The sequence below is a fragment of the Prenolepis imparis genome, unplaced genomic scaffold, assembly GCF_030444845.1.
Source record: "Prenolepis imparis isolate NDT839.2.m4 unplaced genomic scaffold, iyPreImpa1.0 SCAF_3, whole genome shotgun sequence".
Lineage (NCBI taxonomy): Eukaryota > Metazoa > Arthropoda > Insecta > Hymenoptera > Formicidae > Prenolepis > Prenolepis imparis.
Window position 1 is genome coordinate 4,075,890 of NW_028141161.1, and position 19,099 is coordinate 4,094,988.

The following is a 19,099-nucleotide window of genomic DNA, read 5'->3' on the forward strand; positions in this document are numbered from 1 at the left end:
ATATTTTTAAATATAAAAATTATTTAGCTTTATAACAATAAAGATAGTCCATATTACTTTTTTTACGTTTATATATGTTTCGAATTATTTATAACAATTTACAACAATTAATCTTAAAATTTTTATTATGTACATTGTTACATACATTATTATTATATACTTTGCTATTATTTTTATATACATTTACACATAAATAAGTTTACGAAAGATTTGGCACACATATAATAACATTATAAATAATAACACTTTTAAAATAAATTTTTTTATATTAAAATTATTCAAATATACAGGGTGTCTGGTAATAGTCGCATCAACCGTCGTGTGCAGGTAGAGCTAGTTAAACCGAGTAGAAAAGTCCTCTACCATTTTGCGATATTCTCAATAATAAGAGAGAAATAAATTAAAGAAAATCAGCCAATGCGCGCGATGATAAGCGTGCGGCGAGAAGAGACAACCCACTTGGGGGTCCAGAGTTAGCGCTACTCGTATGGAGTTACTGTCTTTTGTAAAGCGCTCCTCCCCGCTTCATCGCGCGCTTAGCAACCGTGTAACATTATACTGTTTCTTTTCGCCGCATGCTTAGTAACGACATAAAACTGGGCTGTCTCTTCTCGCCGTCGTCACGCGAATTGGCCGATCTTTATTAATTAATATCTCTCTTATTATTGAGAATATCGCAAAATGGTAGAGGACTTTTCTACTCGGTTTAACTAGCTCTACCTGCACACGACGGTTGATGCGACTATTACCGGGCACTCTGTATAACTACTTAAACGATATAAACATTTTTCTAAACGTATTCGAGTTAAACAAATTCCATATAAAATATTTATTTTTCGCTATTAAACTATTAAAAATTTCTTTCTCATATCACATGCAACACACATTTACTTTTAACAAACTAAAACATTTTTTTACATATATTTTTCTTGCAGCAAGTAAAAAAAATTAAAAGTTTTGTTTCTTAAGAAAATAAGAGACTTAAATTATTTTCTCTTTTGCACACGCGCGCGCACACACACATACACACACACACACACAAATAAAATATCAATTTATTTAGTTTCAGCAATCTGTCAATAGTCAGAATATGATATATTTTACAGATGCCTGGACTTTTTTCAAAATTATATCGTCTCTATTAGATTTCATAGGTTTTTTCAATTATTTATTAAAAACACGAATTAATATTTCTAAATAATTAATATTTTTAAATTTTTTAAATACCAAAATGAAGCAAATAGAATTTTTTATTTTTAGTTGAATTTACAACATTGCAGCTCATAAAAATCAGGGAAGGAACATTTCTATGTAAATATACATATTACTCGATTATGTTATTATATTATATTTCATTTTGGGTAAAAACCAAAGGAATATTCTCCTTAATAAATATATAATGTAAATTATAGTTATAGTTTTTATTTATTATTTATTTTCTTTATTATTTATTTGATTAATTTTATTTATTATTTACTTAATTATTATGTATTAAGTCAAAACAATATATACAGGATGTTCCGTAAGTCGAGGTAAATCGTTCGGAAGATGGATGGGGAACGAAAAACAAGAAAGAAAGTTGATACAAACATAGGCCCGAAAATGCGTTGTTTTCGAGTTATCGCCATTTTTATGTTAAAATTTGAAATTGTTTTGCTTTCGAATTTTTTTGTCAAAATTGAAACATGAGATGGTTTTTATAAGTTTCAAAACATAACTAAGGTCAAATAAAAGTTGCGGGCTGCTTTAGCACTACCCAGGATGCACCACGTGAAGGTACAGCCCGCTTAGCATCCCTTGGCAGAGATCAGGATCCCACAGTTCGTCACTCCTGTGGTATTTAGTGACTCCAAACCCTCTCTGCCGTGTGTGTGTGTGTGTGTGTGTGTGTGCGTGCGTGCGTGCGTGCGTGCGTGTGTGTCCGCAACTTTTATTTTACTTTAGTTATGTTTTGAAACTCATAAAAACCATCTCATGTTTCAATTTTGACAAAAAAATTCGAAAGCAAAGCAATTTCAAATTTTAACATAAAAATGGCGATAACTCGAAAACAACGCATTTTCGGGCCTATGTTTGTATCAACTTTCTTTCTTGTTTTTCGTTCCCCATTCATCTTCCGAGCGATTTACCTCGACTTACGGAACACCCTGTATATACATATAAAAAAATTATCATTTTTGTTATACTTTAATGTATAAAATAATAATGTTTAAAAATTGTCAATGTTTAGTGTAAATTTTTAGTGTTTAATTTAATCTTGTATTTAAAAAATGGTATACCTATAAAATTTATATCGTATATAAAAAAATAATAAAAAATCGTACATGCAAATGAACGTACTAGTGTGACGTGACTACACGTGATTGATGTGATCAGCTGTTGGATTTTTCACGCATGCGCACTGAAATTTTCTTTTTTCGTCGAGAGCGCAATGGTTGAAAATCTGCGAAACCAGAAACCACGTTGCACGTTGCACGTTGCATTCTCGTTCTTGATTTTCGATTACTATTGTGTGTAATTGGTTAAATTATAGAATTGAGAAACTTGAAGTAAAATTTGGTTCGATTTTTTATTTATATAGAAAAATGAGTTTCAACAAAACCAAGGAAGTTATAGAAGAGGGAGACGTTGTTATTTTATATCTAAATCCAAACAACATGCATTCTTTGGAAGTTAAGGCAAAAATTTTTAGCAAGAAAGGAGAGTTCGTAGATAATATATTTCAGACCACGTATGGCGCATTGAAGGTCATTTCGCTTGTCGGACAAAAATATGGGTCAAAAGTAGAGTTAACTAGAGGTTATGCGTATGTATTACAGCCAACACCAGAGCTCTGGACAATGATATTACCACATAGGACACAGATCATTTATAGCCCAGATATAAGTCTCATTATACATCTAATGGAACTTAAACCAGGCAGCATAATTATCGAAACAGGTATGTTATAATCAGTTATGAGTAAGATACATTTAAAATGCATCTCGATACGGATACAGATACATATAAAATTATGTATCTAGATACAGATACAAATACACAAATTAAAATACATATAGATACAGATACTCAGATACTTTAAAAATGTATGAGATACTTTTAAATTATATTTTATCATAATAATGGTAATACAAAATATAATAATGGTAATACAATGGTAGTACAAAATATATTGAATAAAAGCTTTTATTTATTAATATTTTTTGTTTACATTACGACTTTATTCGTTAGTCTTTAACACATCAAAAATGCCTCAAAGATATCGTCACTCAAACTATTTCGCCGTGATACTAAAATCTGACCACCAATACTAAATAATCATTCAACCGGTGTTGATGACGATATAATTGTGTTGAACTTTAAAAACAAATGTTTATATGAAGAAAACATGCTATATGATGTGATATCTTTTTGCTTGTCTGACAAATAAGAGAGAACCTCCATCGGTATAGCACTGTCAGCTGTTTTTACATGGTCTTGATCTTTTAAAAATTTAAAGAAATATGTGAAAATGTATTGGAGAAAAGCAATTCAGACACTATGTTTTGTATCTAGATACAGACTTCAATTCAAATATATCTGAGATACAGGCTCAGATACACAAAATGTATCTAGATACTATCCAACACTGGCTGTAATATTGATTTGAAGTAAACTTCATATTTTTCGTACTCTATTTCAGGTACTGGTAGTGGCTCATTGTCACATTCTCTAATACGAATAGTACGTCCAAGTGGTCATTTACATACTTTTGATTTTCATGAGCAGCGTGTGTCTATTGCTAGCGCAGAATTTGCTAGACATGGCCTAAGTGATTTTGTAACTTTGAAAAAAAGGGACGTTTGCTTAGAAGGATTTGGAGAAGAACTGAAACACAAAGTTGATGCAATCTTTCTGGATCTTCCACATCCATGGTTAACTATAGAACATGCTACTGTTGCTTTAAAACAAACGGGTGAGATTTTTTAATTTTTAATTATTATTATTTATGAAAAAAACATTGATCATTATGATATTTTCTTATAACAAAATTTTATAACAAAATATTTTAAATATAAAAAAACATTTTAATATTTGCATAGATATTATATGTTCGAACTTGAGTTTCTAGTATGACAAACTGAACATCTGTAATGAGCCATTATATATTACTTTTGAAAATTGATATGTGAGAACAATAAAAATTACAATACATAAATATGTTTAAAGAGACATACCATATGCATTATGCAAAAATTATGTTCTATATTATATATAATGTGTAACTCAGTGATTGTTATCCAATAGGTGGAAAACTTTGTTCTTTTTCTCCTTGCATTGAACAGGTTCAACGTACCTGTGCAAAACTTATTTGTGAAGGATTCATAGAATTAAATACATATGAATGTTTGCAAAGAGAAATAAATGTTCAATATAGATCATTGCCAATATTAGATTTCGAGTGTTTAAAATACAAGGTTTGTACATTTTATTATTTACTATCATCTTTGAGACAAGATTAAAAGCTGAAGTAGTTATATCTATTGAATTTAATATAGCATTTACATATCAATGTAAATGCTACATTAAATTTGATAGAATATTGAAATGTATAAAATATAGATTATTTTTAAATACTTAATTCTATTTTAAATAGTTTTCTTGTATAATTTTCTATTTTAATATTTTTCTTTTAACATTTATTAACAAATAAGATTTAAAGACATTTTAAAAAATTAAATTTTTTAAATGAATAGCATACTATATAGTATATAGCATAAAAAATTTTTAATTGTTCAATTTAGCACACAAATGACATGACTCAGAAGAATGAAAAGAGAGAGAGGGAACAAGAAGAAAAACTCCTTACAATCAATCATGCTCAATCATTACCTGGTCATACAGGCTTTATTACAATCGCCACTCTTCCTCCTTCTTGATATTATTATGAAAATAAAAACAAAAAATTATTAAGCATATAAAAAATCAAATCAAGATAAGCAAACAATTGATCAATATAAAACTAGAACACGCGATAAGCATTTAGTAGCAGATAAATAGAATTTATGAGATTCACTATCATTCAAAAATTTCATAATTTTAAAGCTACAGAGAAGAAACACTTCCACATTGCTTGTTTACAAAATTGAATATTTTTTTCTAAGATTACTATTGTAATAGAATTTTAGAAAACATGTATTGTTACCTGAAACAAATATAAAGTATTAAAATATATCAGAACAATGGAATTATAAAATATAAAAAATTGGTCACTCACATTTTTTATTTGCTTGTTAGATATTTTATGTATCTGTCTTGCTTGGATTCCAACTAAGATAATCGAGTCGAGTTGCAGCCTGATACTCTTTCACTAAATATTCTACGACTTCTCGCGAATTATCCAATTCGTCAAGATTGTCTTCAAACATTTTTTCTTTGCGAAATTGTTCCAGAAATGCTTCTCGCTTGCGCAATTTGTCATATTGTTGTAAGGCTCTGTCAAAAAGCTAAAATATATATATATTTATCAGCATTAAGTTTCAATTAATATTGCAAATCACATTGTGATCAATTTTAATAGCTGTGTAATGTTGAATGGCCATGATACTCACTGACGATATATTAGTATGATTAGCTAACATCAAACCAGAAACGCGATGTGTACTTTGTATATAAGGAGATTTTCTTGAAAGAGCTACTTGTATACTAGCTGGACCCCAAGGAATAAACTGTGCAAGTTTTCGTTCTCTAATCCTTTGTAAAGATTTATGCACTTGTGTTGGATCTATTTCACCCTAAGATATATAATATATCTTTTGTATCATAAGTTTTATAATTTGTATGTTTGATTCTTAAGGCTCTCTCCTGGGTCCTGGCTGCGGGCATGTCAAATTGTGACGTCAGAGGCAAGAAAGCACACGCTAAAAATCCTTAGATGCCAGTTTTAAATGAAAAGATATTTCGATGGAACACTACAGATTTTTAGCATAGCACACTTTTAAAATACATCGAAAACTATTCTTTTCCCTTGACAGTGAATCAACAACCGTAAAATGATCGTAATATCAGACTTTGTTACACAGAATGACTGCGCATGTGCAAAGACTAGACGGACTGGACCCTGGGCCTCATATTACAGTTGTTGATTGATTATAAAGGGAAAAAGTTAGTTTCGAGCTATTTTAAGAGTGTGCTAAAACCATCTGAAGTGCTGTTTCACCGAAATATCTTTTCATTTCGAAATAGCATCTAAGAATTTTTGGCGTGTTTTCTCGCCTCTGACGTCACAATTCCAACATGGTCGGCGAGGAGCCAGGAGTCTTAGTGAATTTCAAAGTAATCATAATTTTAAACCATTTTAAAGTTCTATAAAACGAACAGACCGAGCATAAACAATATTTTTAAGAAATGTTACCTGAATTATGTTTAAAATAGATATATAACAATGAGATGCATTTCTATCTAATGCTGTGGAAACCATCATATTTTTTGGTTGCAGTAATCGTCGCATTACATCCAAAACAGATGTTTTCCTTACAGATGCACCCTGTTTTTAAACAAACTTTTTATGAATACATTATAATTACAACAAGTCATAATTGGCAATGTATAAGAGATAATTTTTATTTTACATGACAAATTATATGTGACAAGACTTGAAAGTTTAAATCAGATTGAACTTGGATAAATATAAAATGAGAATATTATCATAGAACACACATACATGTGTGTGCACATATAACTTCAACTTCACTATGTAAGCTCAAGAATAGCAATAAATGATATTGTCATAGTAATACTTTCACTTGACATGCTATAAACCAACCCTATAAGAGATGATAAATTCTGAACTCTGATCATTACTTACCTCTTGATCAGTTGTAAGTGGAGTGTATCCAGTCATTAGGAAATGTAAGCGAGGAGTTGGTATGAGCGGTGCAATCAAACCAACTAAATCATTATTCATATATGAAGGATATCTCAAAGTGGTTGTACTGACAGACATTATTGTCGAAACAAGTTTATTAATTTGCGTGAAACTGGGATTCTGAATATGTAATCTATCTGAGGCAATTCTATTCAAAGCAGTATTATCTAAAACCACCACACAATCCGCACATTGAGTCAGCCTTTTTAATGTTAACAATGAATTATATGGCTGTACTACAACATCACTATAACAAAGATTTGATACATGTAAATATTAAACACGAATGTTTCTTTTTTTCAATAGATATTTACCTTATTTCATCTTGATTTGGAAAGACACTGTATGTCTCAATTAATTTCTTAGGAAATCTGTCGGCAAGAGATTCTAACATGAAAGATCCCATACCAGAACCTGTACCTCCTGCTATTGAATGGCACAAAACAAAACCCTATACAAGACAAAATCCTTCAACAGTATTTTAAAAATTGTAAAACTAACTATATGACAAGAAATTAATACTAATTTTTTCACATAAATTCAGGTAAGAACTGGATTAATAAGAGCCAGGTGTAACAAACTTGTTTTTAAATACTTCTTTATTTAATTCCTTTGGATCATCTTCAGCAGATCGGATTAGCAAAGAAAAAAAATTCGTTCAAATTAAATAAAGAATTTAAAAACAAATTTATTTGCCTAATCTCTGCGCCTGACTCTTTTCTAACCTATTTTCTAGAATTTATATTTATATATCAGAGTCTTTTTGTTTTATCATAATCTTTTAATCATATGTTTATTATAAATATGAGATTAAAATCATGTATTATTAATGGTAATGTATAAAAGAAGTGTAAAAGATAATTACTTCCAAACTATCACTGCCATCAGCTTCTCTATCCAATATATCAAAGATTTCTTCCTGTAACTTTTCACCCTGATGGTACCCTGATGCCCAATTATTTCCAGCACCACCGCCATGTTTTGATAAATAAATATTTTCAGGATTGTACAGCTATAACAATTTTTAAAAAATTTGATTTTTATGTCAACTTTTTATTATATTACAATTTTTGTTACAGTATTACAGTATTACAAAATAATTATATAAAAACAAGAATATATAAAAATTATAAGATGCGCATTACCTTTGAATACGGAGAATTCATAATAGTATGAATTACTCTGGGTTCCAAATCTAATAACACAGCTCGTGGTATATAATGCTCATCATCTGACTGATAAAAAAAGACATCCTTTCTATCCGTTCCATCTATTGCATAATCTTCCAAAATTCCTTCTGGACTAATTCCATGTTCTGCGCATAATCTCTTCCAAAATTCAAATCCAACTGTAAAAAAAATAAAATGTATGAATAAAAATATGTTTTATTCTAAGAAAATATATACGCTTTATTATAATAATAAATTATAATAAAAGAGAAATTTTAAATTTATAAAATTGAAGGCATAATGTAAAAGAAAAGACAATACAGTTATTCATTATTTTCATGTTTGCAAATATTTGGAAATATCGCAGTATGTGTATTAGAGAACGAATATGATATTATGAGACAAAAAACGTATAATACTTTGATTGCCACATTGGCCAAGTTGTAAAGTTATCATCTCGCACGGCATTTTGACGTTCAAACAATTCAATATAAATCACTTTATTTCAACTTGATATGAGAAAACCACACACAACTGTACCACAGTATATTTATATACAGTAGGGAACACAGCGTCGGAATCTTTGATCTTTTTCAGCTGACCTTTCAGCAGTCCGCCATGTCTTTAGGTTGCAGCACCGTATCAATATTTTTGTTGTACCCATTACTATTAAAACAATTTTGCGCGAAATATTTTCGATATATTATTTTATAGTCATTTTTTCTGAATAAAAATTAAATATTGCATAAAACGCGAAATCAAAATGATTGTATTGTAGTTTTACAGATTATATTTTACTATAAATGTAATCACAGTAATGGAGTTATTGGGTTCTTTATGTTGAACGGGATTGGCATGACTTATAAAAATGGTCGCTTACGATGCGCAAGCAAATCTGCGCGGCTGATTTGAGAACAAAGGACTGTCCCTACTGTATGTAAGTATACTGTGACCAGTGAACTATAACCACAGTATATACAGTAGCGCAACTCTCTCGATTTTGTGTTGGCCAAAATGGAGTGCGCATGCGCGAAGTAAGCGAGTTGCCCAGTAGTGCCATCTGAACTTCTCTTTCACTCACTCTTACTTGTTTCGGTCTCTCTTAGTTTCATTTAAATGCCTTAACACATTTAAATGCTCTCTTTAATTGCGACAATAATTCTTATGCCAATTTGAAATAATAATTAGTAAGTATACAAAGCGGTAATTAAAATTAATTTTATCTCATTTTTTATAAAAACATTATTTATAGATTATTACTATATGTATTTTTACTATACTATATGTATTATAATATTATTAATTATTTTATATAAAGTTTCTTTTGCTCTTCTGAGGTTCTTTCTTGTTTGTATCGAGGTGGATCGAGTAGCTGAGGTACAGACAGGTAAAGAATTTGGAAGAAAAAATAGAGATATTAGGTATATATATATATATATATATATATATATATATATATATATATATATATATATATATGTATATGCATATTTATAAAAATATTTTTTAAACATTTCTTTGTTTATCATAAATATATAATATGTAATGTAATTTTTAGAATATCTACATTAAATCAACATGTTATTTTTAGGAAAACTAAAATACTTTTAATTTTATTTATTAATAAAATTTGTAATAAATATTTTATATGTGATTTGTAATAAATATTTTATATGTGATTATATTTTTGTTTCATAAATTTTATTTATATACTTCATATTAACATTATTATACAAAAATATATATTTAATAAATATAATTTTTTTATTTTATAAAAATATTGCATTTTATTATTTCTCGTTGTCACTTATTTATAGCGTGCAATTAAATTTTTGTATAATATATAATTTTATTATTTTGATACATATAATTAATAATACTATGATTTTTTTTATAACAATGTATATAGTTAATAATTTTTATATATTATATTTTCTTTTTTTTGCCTTTGTCTATTTTAACATTACACACGTCTCATATTATTTATTAATGATACGCTTTAGAAATTTTTATTTATTTTTTAACATACATATTATTATAATAATTTTTATTTCTTTCTATTTTGTATTATTTTTGTTAAATTATATTATTCTGATATGTTAGTAATGACTGAGTTAGAAAGAGAATGAGTTGGAGAGAGAACAAACAAGAGTGTGCGAGAGAGAAGTTTAGATGGCATTACTGGGCAACTCGCTTATTTCGCACATGCGCACTCCATTTTGGCCAACACTAACTTCAAAGGCGCCGACAGAGAGTTGCGCTACTGTATATACTGTGTCAGTACTTGCGCATACGCATCATTTCGAGAATAGCCCCCCTGTGTGCAGTAGCCCTATGAAAAGGCGCCTTTACGCATCATGTGAATCGGAGAAAGCACTCTACGAATTTTATGTTTTATGCTCTAGCCATAAAGAAAAAATATAGAAGTTTTTGGTTGTGTTCGTTTCAGGCTGCACATTTTAGATTACACTTGTTAAAAAATTAATTATTTAATACGTTTTGCAATTACATGATTTATTTACTATCTAAAGTGTATAATATTTTTACAATATTTGGTAAATAGATAACTCTGTATGCGAGTTTGGTGAAAATTTTAGTGAAAATAAACATAATTATCAAAGGTATGTAATTCAGTAAAACACATTTGTTTATTTAATTCAAGTTTAATAAATATTGATTTTATATTCCAAAAATTGTTCACAAAAATTAATTAGTACTGTTAATTTTATATATTATAATTTATTTAATTTTGTCACAACACACATGTATTTTAATGTAACATACAAATTAATAAAATTTGTTTTAATTTTTTAAAATATATATATATAATTATTATATAAATATACCTTTTGTATATTATGACATCATTTTGCTTGTAATAAATAAATAATATATATATTGTAATAAATAAATTTATATATATATATATATATATATATATACAGGGTGTTAAAAAAGTGGCGGATACGCTGTATAGGGGTGAATTCCTGAGGTTATTTGGAGACGATTTTTCCTCAGTGAAAATGTCGAGGCACCAATAATTTTCGAGTTATAAGTAATTGAAAATAAAGGGCTTTTCGTAAACTAAGTATTGTGGAATTAAAATATTAACAAAACTACATTCTTCAATTAATTTCAAGTCGACTTTAATTTAATAGAATTTTAATTTAAGGCTTAGTTACCAAGATATATGATGGCAAAAATTGGGAGCTTGCAAAAAATGATGACTTCTCTCGACATTTTCGTTGAGGAAAAATCGTCTCCAAATAACCTCAGGAATTCATCCCTATACAGCGTATCCGCCACTTTTTCAACACCCGATATATATATATATATATATATATATGAAGAAAATTGATTTATTTTACATATATATTAAATATTTTTACATTCATTAGTTATTTTACATTTACTAGCATTTTTTACCATTATCTTTTCGTAATAAATCACTTGTAATAATTAAAATAAATAATTTAAACATATTATTATGTGTTTGTATTATTGCAATAGATGTCTGGAAACAAGTGTCGTAATTGTGGGTCTACAAATATTGAGACTGATCCTGCACGTGGAGATGCTATTTGTATGGAATGTGGTTTTGTATTGGAGGATTCGGTTATTGTTAGTCAACCAACTTTTGAAGAATCATCCTCCGGTAAAGTAATGCCTAAATACTTTGTCCCTAATGATAGCTCCGGTGGTGCTACAAATTTTGGTGCACGTAAGTCATTTATATTAATATTTTTCCTTTGAAAGTTATAATGTAAAAGTCAGCGCTAAATGTCTTTCTAATTTTGCAGGTTTTTTCAATGATAAAGAATCTAGAAAACACACTCTAGAAAATGCAAGGAAAGGTATAATACATCTTGGCATGCAGCTAGGGTAAAAAATTTTTGTCAATCTTATGATGTATACACATAATTAAATGGAATGTATTTGTTAAATAATTATTTTTCATAAATGTAAAATTTTTATTTTAGGTTAAACGAGGTTGATATCAATATGTCTGTAAATTTTTATAAAATGGCTTTAGATCTTCGTTTAACACGTGGAAGAAAACAGGTGCATAACCAAGCTGCCTGTGTGTACATCACTTGTCGACATGGAACCAATACACGTATCCTTTACATTTACAATAATTCAAAAGATTAATACATAACTCTTATGCTTTTCTTCTATTTTTGCTGTATTTGCATAAATTGTCTTTAATACACAGTTAATTTTTATTAATGCACAATTAAAAATGTTTATTAAATCATATATAGAGTACAAATATATAAAATATATACAGCATGAATTAGTTAAAGTGTTACAAACTTATATCTCGGAAATAAAGCATTTTTAAGAAAAATTTCAAACATAAGTTATAGAATTTCGAGAAGGAAAGAAGTTAACGCTACTTTTTCCAAAAGAACGATTTTCAAGGTTATTTGAAGGTCATTTAAAGAGGTCATTTATATTTTTTAAAATAAAACTACTTTAATTCTTTTATATAAATAGATTCGTCGCAATATTTACTATAAAAAGTTATAATATTTTTATGCACAAAATAACGAGAGAAATCAATTGATGCAAAGAAAACAACTGTTTTTAAGAAAAAGTATGCAATTAGCAACTACATATTTACATAAAAGTATTGCGGTAAGATTGACAAAAAATGAAATTTTACCAGATATTTTATGGTTTATGTGAGATTGTTAAAGTATAAAATATCTCGTAAACTATTATTCACTTTTCGGCTATTTTATTCTTATAACTTTTTATAGTGAATATTGCGAGAATCGATTTATATAAAAAAATTAAAGTATTTATATTTAAAAAAACAAATGATCTTTAAATGACCTTCAAATGATTTTGAAAATCGCCCTTTCGGAAAAGTCAGAAGCGCCAACTTCTTTCCCCCTCGAAACCTTATAATTTTTGTATGAAACATTTTTCTCTAAAATACTTTGTTTCTAGTTTGTACTATAGTACTTAGTTTGTACTATAAACAAAAAGATATAAATTTGTAACACTAACTGACTCACCCCGTATATATATTATATATGTATATAACATATTTAAAAGCATATAAAAAAAGAATGTAAAAAAAATATAAATTCTTAACCGTTTATATAGTTCTTCATCCTATTATGCTTATCGACATCAGCGATATTCTGCACATTTGTGTTTATGAACTTGGACGGACATATCTGCGGTTTACGCAAGCCCTTGATGTCAACATAGTCTTTGCGGGTAAGCAATTTGCATACAATATATAACTGCATGATATTTAATACTTAATAACTGCATAATAAACAATAATTAATAACTGATATTTTACTAAAATGCATTACATAAAATCTAGATAATAAAGACATATTTTTATGTTAACATATCAAATATATAAAAAATTTATTATTCTACAATATATTTTATTTATATGGATAAATAAACTTATTAAAAAATTTTTTATTAAAATAGCATTAAAAAATAGGACTATTCTATTTTTGATTAATTCTGTTTAATAAAAAGCACAAATTTTATATAGAACTCTTGTTACAAAAGCATAAAATTTATCTACTTAATTGTACTGGTATTGGTCAAGATTGCAATTTATCAGAAGAAAATCATTTTTATGTAAGATATTTTATGGTACAATATACAGATAAATACAATTGCCTTTTTTTAAAGAAATTACTTAGTTGAATTTGAACAAATTGATTTTTCTGAACAATCTATGTAAAAGTAAGAGAGTTATATGCTCGAAAAATGAAATTATTTATCTAACATATTTGTCTAACATATTTTATATTTTTTATTCTTTATATAAGGAGATCTTTTTATATACACTTGCGTGAATATTATCATGACATAATAAAAATGTTTATTATCAGTGTTTTATAATGATCGTTGTACTCAAAAGATAGGGGAAATGTTTCACATCAAGTCATGCACAATAACAGAGCATGTATTTATGTAAGCCATTCATAGTTGAGAATACCTCAGATTAAACGAATTTAAATACGAAATAAAGGCTGATCGGAGCAAGTTTTTAATAAACTAAATCAATAGCTTAAGTCTGTTTTATATAACAAAAATATCTTTATTTTTGGTCTACAGATTCTACAAACAAAGATATTATGATGTAAAGTATTATTATGGAAATTTTTATATCGAAACATATTAAAGCTCCTGGGCCCTCGCCGGCCATATTAGAATTGTGATGTCAGAGACGAGAAAGCACATGCTGAAAATTCTTGCGCACAATTTTTAGATAAAAAAAGATAAAACACAACTTCAGATGGCTTTAGCACACTTTTAAAATACCTCGAAAACTATTCTTTCCCCTTGACAGTCAATCAACAACTGTAAAATGATTGTAAATTGTAATATGAGACTCCGTCTAGTTTTTACACATTCCACATGACAAAGTTTGATATCACGATCATTTTACGATTGTTGATTGATTGTCAAAGGAAAAGAATAGTTTTCAGACTATTTTAAGTGTGCTAAAGCCATCTGAAGTTGTTTCAAAATATCTTTTTAACTGAAAATGGCACGCAAGAATTTTCAGCGTGCATTTTCTCGTCTCTGACGTCAATCCAACATGACCGCGATGAGTACCCAGGAGCCTTAAGAATTCGTCACATTGATCGTTTTAGGCACATAGGTCCGTATTTATAGTCGTTTCTCAAATATCAAGAGCGCATTAGATTAGATACTAGGTTTGATTAAAAATTAACTGAAATTTTCTCTTGAGTATTTTTACTGAAACGAGGTTACAAACGAAATCAAATTGATTTTAAAAATTCATCTATTAATTATTAAACCATATCATGTCTTAAGACTGATTGTGAGATGAGATTTGAAAAACGATTATAAATACGGACCATAGACTTATACAATAGACTGCGCGTTCAGCCTGAGGAGCTGCAGTCGACACTAGAAAGAGAATTTTTTTTTTTTTTTTTTTTTTTTTTTTTTTACACTTCCGTAACTGAGAGAAGTGCGTACTTCCAGGTACTACAACCTATCTCGCACACATAAAATAAAGGAACAAAAAAAAGACTAGTATATATGAAAAAATATATATATGTATACAGGGTGTTTGTTTATAAGTGTCCGAGCAAATATCTCGCAACTGATCAAAGTTACAAGAAAGTTTAATAAGAGAAATTTGCACGGCTTTGAGTCAGCTACAAAGTGCATGTAAAAATTTTTTTTTTACTCATGACCTTTTCGAGTTATAAAGGTCAACATAGTTTTTTTAAATGGATACCTATAATTTTTTTGCATATTTACATAGTAGAGGTTATTTGCAATCAAAATCATATCCAGTAAAAAATTGCTACTATGCATCGTTTACGAGATAATCGACATCTTTAGTATGTAAGTAGTAAACTGGATTCTAAGGATTTTTGAATTTAGATTGATATTCGAAGAGGTGGAAAGACTGAAACAACTTTTTTATGAAACATTTATTAATCCATAAATTGCTCGAAATTTTGCCCATCATGTTCGATACAGCATTCGACGCGTTTTATAACAGTTCTCATTGTTGACTGCAGCATTTCTGCTGTAATGCCTTCAACAGCTCTAGTGATCTTATGTCGTAAATCTTCTTCATTTTCAGGAACAGTTGCATAGACAATGTCCTTAATATAACCCCAAAGAAAAAAGAAGAAAATTTTTGCTGTTGCAAATTTCTCTTATTAAACTTTCTTGTAACTTTGATCAGTTGCGAGATATTTGCTCGGACACTTATAAACAAACACCCTGTATATACTACGCAAAACACTTAGGGGAGCGCTTTAAAACTAGCAAAATTTGATGATTTTTAAGAAGCCATATCTCGGCTTAGAGAGGTCGTAGAACAATGTTTCTGGTCGCATTTTAACGGGTGAAGCCTCAACTTTAAAGTGGGTAATATAGCATTATTCGTCTCATCGAACTTTTTTCGTGTGAGGCTTAAAATCAGATGGCGAAAAAACTATGAAAATTTCTTGACTTTGTAGTTATCCATGGAAAAAGCAGGGATGGAACCATAAATGCCACCACATTGGCTTTGAAGTAGGAACCCTCCCCTTTAAAATGCCGCAAGAAACATTGCTCTATCATGTCTAGAAGCCGCGTTATCGCATTTCAAAGTTACTTCTGCATTTTGCAAGATTTTTAGCAATACCGCCGACATTCGCGTTATCCAATGTGCACCACGGGGAAGTTGCTCGGTTGGATTTTGCACATCATGTGTATGGTGAATGTGTACGTCAATGTTAAGTGTGTGCGTGATGCGTGTGGGTCGGGGGGGGGGGGGATGTGTGAATGTGTGTGTCAGCAGAGATAAAGATCCCACGGTTCGTCACTCTCGCAGTAGCTAACGACTCCACACACATCCCCATACACCCACACACACATACACCCCCACCCATGCACACACACACACACACACACACACACACACACAGCAGAGGGTTTGGAGTCATTAACTACCACGGGAGTGACGAACCGTGGGGTCTTTATCTCTGCTGACACACACACACCCACACGCATCATGCACACACTTAACATTGACGTACACATACACCATACACATGATGTGCAAAATCCAACTGAGCAACCTCCCCGTGGTGCACATTGGATAACGCGAATGCCGGCGGTATTGCTAAAAATCTTGCAAAATGCAGGGATAACTTTGAAATGCGATAACTCGGCTTCTAGACATGATAGAGCAATGTTTCTTGCGGCATTTTAAAGGGGAGGGTTCCTACTTCAAAGCCAATATAGTGGCACTTATGGTTCCATCCCTGCTTTTTCCATGGACAACTATAAAGTCAAGAAATTTTCAGTGTTTTTTCGCCATCTGATTTTAAGCCTCACACGAAAAACAGTTTGATGAGACGAATAATGCTATATTACCTACTTTAAAGTTGAGGCTTCACCCGTTAAAATGCGACCAGAAACATTGTTCTACGACCTCTCTAAGCCGAGATATGGCTTCTTAAAAATCGTCAAATTTTGCTAGTTTTAAAGCGCTCCCCTAATTGTTTTGCGTAGTATATATATATATATATATATATATATATATATATATATATATGGGGCATTCCACACGAAATCAACGACTTTTTCCCCCGACCATTTTTTATTTGCTTCATTTTTTTTGTTTTTGTACCTATTGAAAGTAGCTTTCATGAATTTTTTTAGATTTTTATCTCTATCGATTTTCGAGTTATACATTTTTTTTTTAATTGATTTTAACAATTTCCGAAAATTTCAAATATTTATAGCTTGAAGAAAAATTAAAATATTGTCATTAATAAGGTGGTCATTTTTTTTGTCTTTGAATGTATTTTTCGAAAAAAATATTGAAAAAATTTAAAAAGGTTTTAATAGTGTTTTAGTAAATTTTAACTGAAATTATTTTTTTTCCTTAATGAGACTACTTCGATTTTTTTCAAAAAAGTGTATATCATTTTAAAGTTAAAAATTTTTGAGCTATTGGGGAAGAGGGGATACAAATATATTCGATTTTTTAAGATTATTTTTCGATTTTTTTCAATTTTTTTTTTTAAAATCGCACTTTTTAGTATTTTACACCATTCCGATTTAAAAAATAAGTATTTACAAAATTAACAGGCACTTATTTTGAAGTTTTAAGGGTTTTAAGAGTCAGGAAAAAAGAAAATTTTAATATTTTTAATTTTTTAAATATATTGGAATTTTCGTATTTCCTGACCCTTTAATACTTCGAAATGAGTATCTATTAATTTTGTAAATACTTATTTTTTATATCAGAGTGATGTTCAATCAAAAAATGCGATTTAAAAAAAATTTTTTTTAAATCGAAAATATTTTATCTCTCTTCGCCAATAGCTCAAAAATTTTGTTTTTAAGTCTAAAATGATATACATTTTTTTGAAAAAATTGAAGGGGTTCTCATTAAGGAAAAAAAAAGTAATTTTGATTAAAATTGACTAAAACACTATTAAATTTTCTTTTTTTTAATTTTTTCAATATTTTTTTCGAAAAATACATTCAAAGATAAAAAAAATGACCAGCTTATTAATGACAATATTTTATTTTTCTTCAAGTTATAAATATTTAAAATTTTTGGAAATTGTTAAAATCAATTTTTTTAAAATATGTAACTCGGAAATCGATAAAGATAAAAATCTAAAAAAAATTCATGAAAGCTACTTTCAATGGATACAAAAACAAAAAAAAAAAAGCAAATAAAAAATGGTCGGGGAAAAAAGTCGTTGATTTGGCGTGGAATGCCCTATATATGTATAGATACAAGAAAAGAGCTATTTACAAATCACCAATAGATGAACCAAGATTATATAATTTTACCTGTCCTTGAGATAAAATTCATTACAACTCTGAGCACGCGCATTTCCTTATTCTGTAACCAATGCCAAACGCAGTCCGGACTACTCGCTCTTATTTTATTAAGGTTTGTGTTTAATTCAACTCTAATATCATCAAAGTTGTTACACTGGAAAATCAAGTGATTGATGTCCTCCCTTTCATACCCACAATCACATTTTGGGGATTCAATATATCCTACCCTGGCCAAGGATTTGTTAAGATTATAATGATTAGATCTGAGTCTATTGATTGTAACAACCGTTTTTCTGAGTAAGTTCATCCCAGCAACCAACGGATACCTTACATTAGGATCGAAGAATTTCTGAAAATATTGTTTACCTTTAAAACTGAACTGATATATGATTTCGTTGTTTGTTCTATTGTACATTTCTTCCCTGTGATCCTTACCAAGATCCGTAAATGGAATGTCAAGTAGTTCCGTGTGCGCTTACTCCCTGGCTTCCTTCGCTAATTCATCCGCTGTTTCATTGCCGTAGATACCTTTATGCACTGGAATCCAGATGAACACCACTTTCTTGCTCTTCCGTGATTGGCAGTAATTGAGCTTGACAACGTGTTGTTTAATTTCGGTTATATATGGGTTCGTGTAGATGTTAATATCATTGTTACTTGCTTAATATACTGTTCGAGTCCATAAAGATCAGAATAT

The 19,099-nt window shown here is 29.2% G+C and overlaps 3 protein-coding genes across 4 annotated transcripts in view; 2 read left to right on the top strand and 1 right to left on the bottom strand.

Annotated features, from left to right (window-relative positions):
• Window positions 1–2,412: 2,412 nt before the first annotated feature.
• Trmt61 (tRNA methyltransferase 61) lies at window positions 2,413–4,919 on the top strand. The gene is made up of 4 exons (XM_083033499.1): window positions 2,413–2,940; window positions 3,683–3,955; window positions 4,288–4,457; window positions 4,785–4,919. Exons 1-4 carry the CDS (start codon window positions 2,586–2,588, stop codon window positions 4,917–4,919), a joined length of 933 nt encoding a protein of 310 aa, XP_082889625.1. The 5' UTR covers window positions 2,413–2,585.
• LOC145933625 (tubulin gamma-2 chain) lies at window positions 4,856–9,032 on the bottom strand. Of its 2 annotated transcripts, none has more exons than XM_083033498.1 (9): window positions 8,617–9,032; window positions 8,053–8,255; window positions 7,773–7,919; window positions 7,222–7,358; window positions 6,848–7,154; window positions 6,395–6,526; window positions 5,592–5,774; window positions 5,258–5,486; window positions 4,856–5,185 (listed from the first exon to the last, which is right to left on the bottom strand). In XM_083033498.1, exons 2-8 carry the CDS (start codon window positions 8,071–8,073, stop codon window positions 5,283–5,285), a joined length of 1,131 nt encoding a protein of 376 aa, XP_082889624.1. In that variant the 5' UTR covers window positions 8,074–8,255; window positions 8,617–9,032; the 3' UTR covers window positions 4,856–5,185; window positions 5,258–5,282. The 2 variants fall into 2 exon arrangements, with proteins under 2 accessions (XP_082889624.1, XP_082889623.1); XM_083033497.1 differs by having other exon boundaries at window positions 8,496–9,031.
• A 1,457-nt stretch (window positions 9,033–10,489) lies between these two features.
• Window positions 10,490–19,099, top strand: part of Brf (Brf RNA polymerase III subunit) — a 50,845-nt gene continuing 42,235 nt past the window's right edge. The window contains exons 1-5 of the mRNA XM_083033664.1: window positions 10,490–10,697; window positions 11,587–11,797; window positions 11,877–11,958; window positions 12,057–12,193; window positions 13,195–13,311. Coding sequence (XP_082889790.1) covers window positions 11,587–11,797; window positions 11,877–11,958; window positions 12,057–12,193; window positions 13,195–13,311 — 547 coding nt within the window. The 5' untranslated portion in view covers window positions 10,490–10,697. The remainder of the gene's footprint in view (window positions 10,698–11,586; window positions 11,798–11,876; window positions 11,959–12,056; window positions 12,194–13,194; window positions 13,312–19,099) is intronic.

Excerpts from the sequence above, each read along its gene's own strand:
- LOC145933625 (XM_083033497.1), bottom strand. The coding sequence starts at position 8,544 with ATGCCGTGCGAGATGATAACTTTACAACTTGGCCAATGTGGCAATCAA. Across the intron at positions 8,256-8,495 it reads TGGCCAATGTGGCAATCAAA|TTGGATTTGAATTTTGGAAG; the intron begins GTATTATACGTT and ends TTTTTTTTACAG. Across the intron at positions 5,487-5,591 it reads ATCATACTAATATATCGTCA|CTTTTTGACAGAGCCTTACA; the intron begins GTGAGTATCATG and ends TATATATTTTAG.
- Trmt61 (XM_083033499.1), top strand. The coding sequence starts at position 2,586 with ATGAGTTTCAACAAAACCAAGGAAGTTATAGAAGAGGGAGACGTTGTT. Across the intron at positions 3,956-4,287 it reads TGTTGCTTTAAAACAAACGG|GTGGAAAACTTTGTTCTTTT; the intron begins GTGAGATTTTTT and ends GTTATCCAATAG. Across the intron at positions 4,458-4,784 it reads TCGAGTGTTTAAAATACAAG|CACACAAATGACATGACTCA; the intron begins GTTTGTACATTT and ends TGTTCAATTTAG.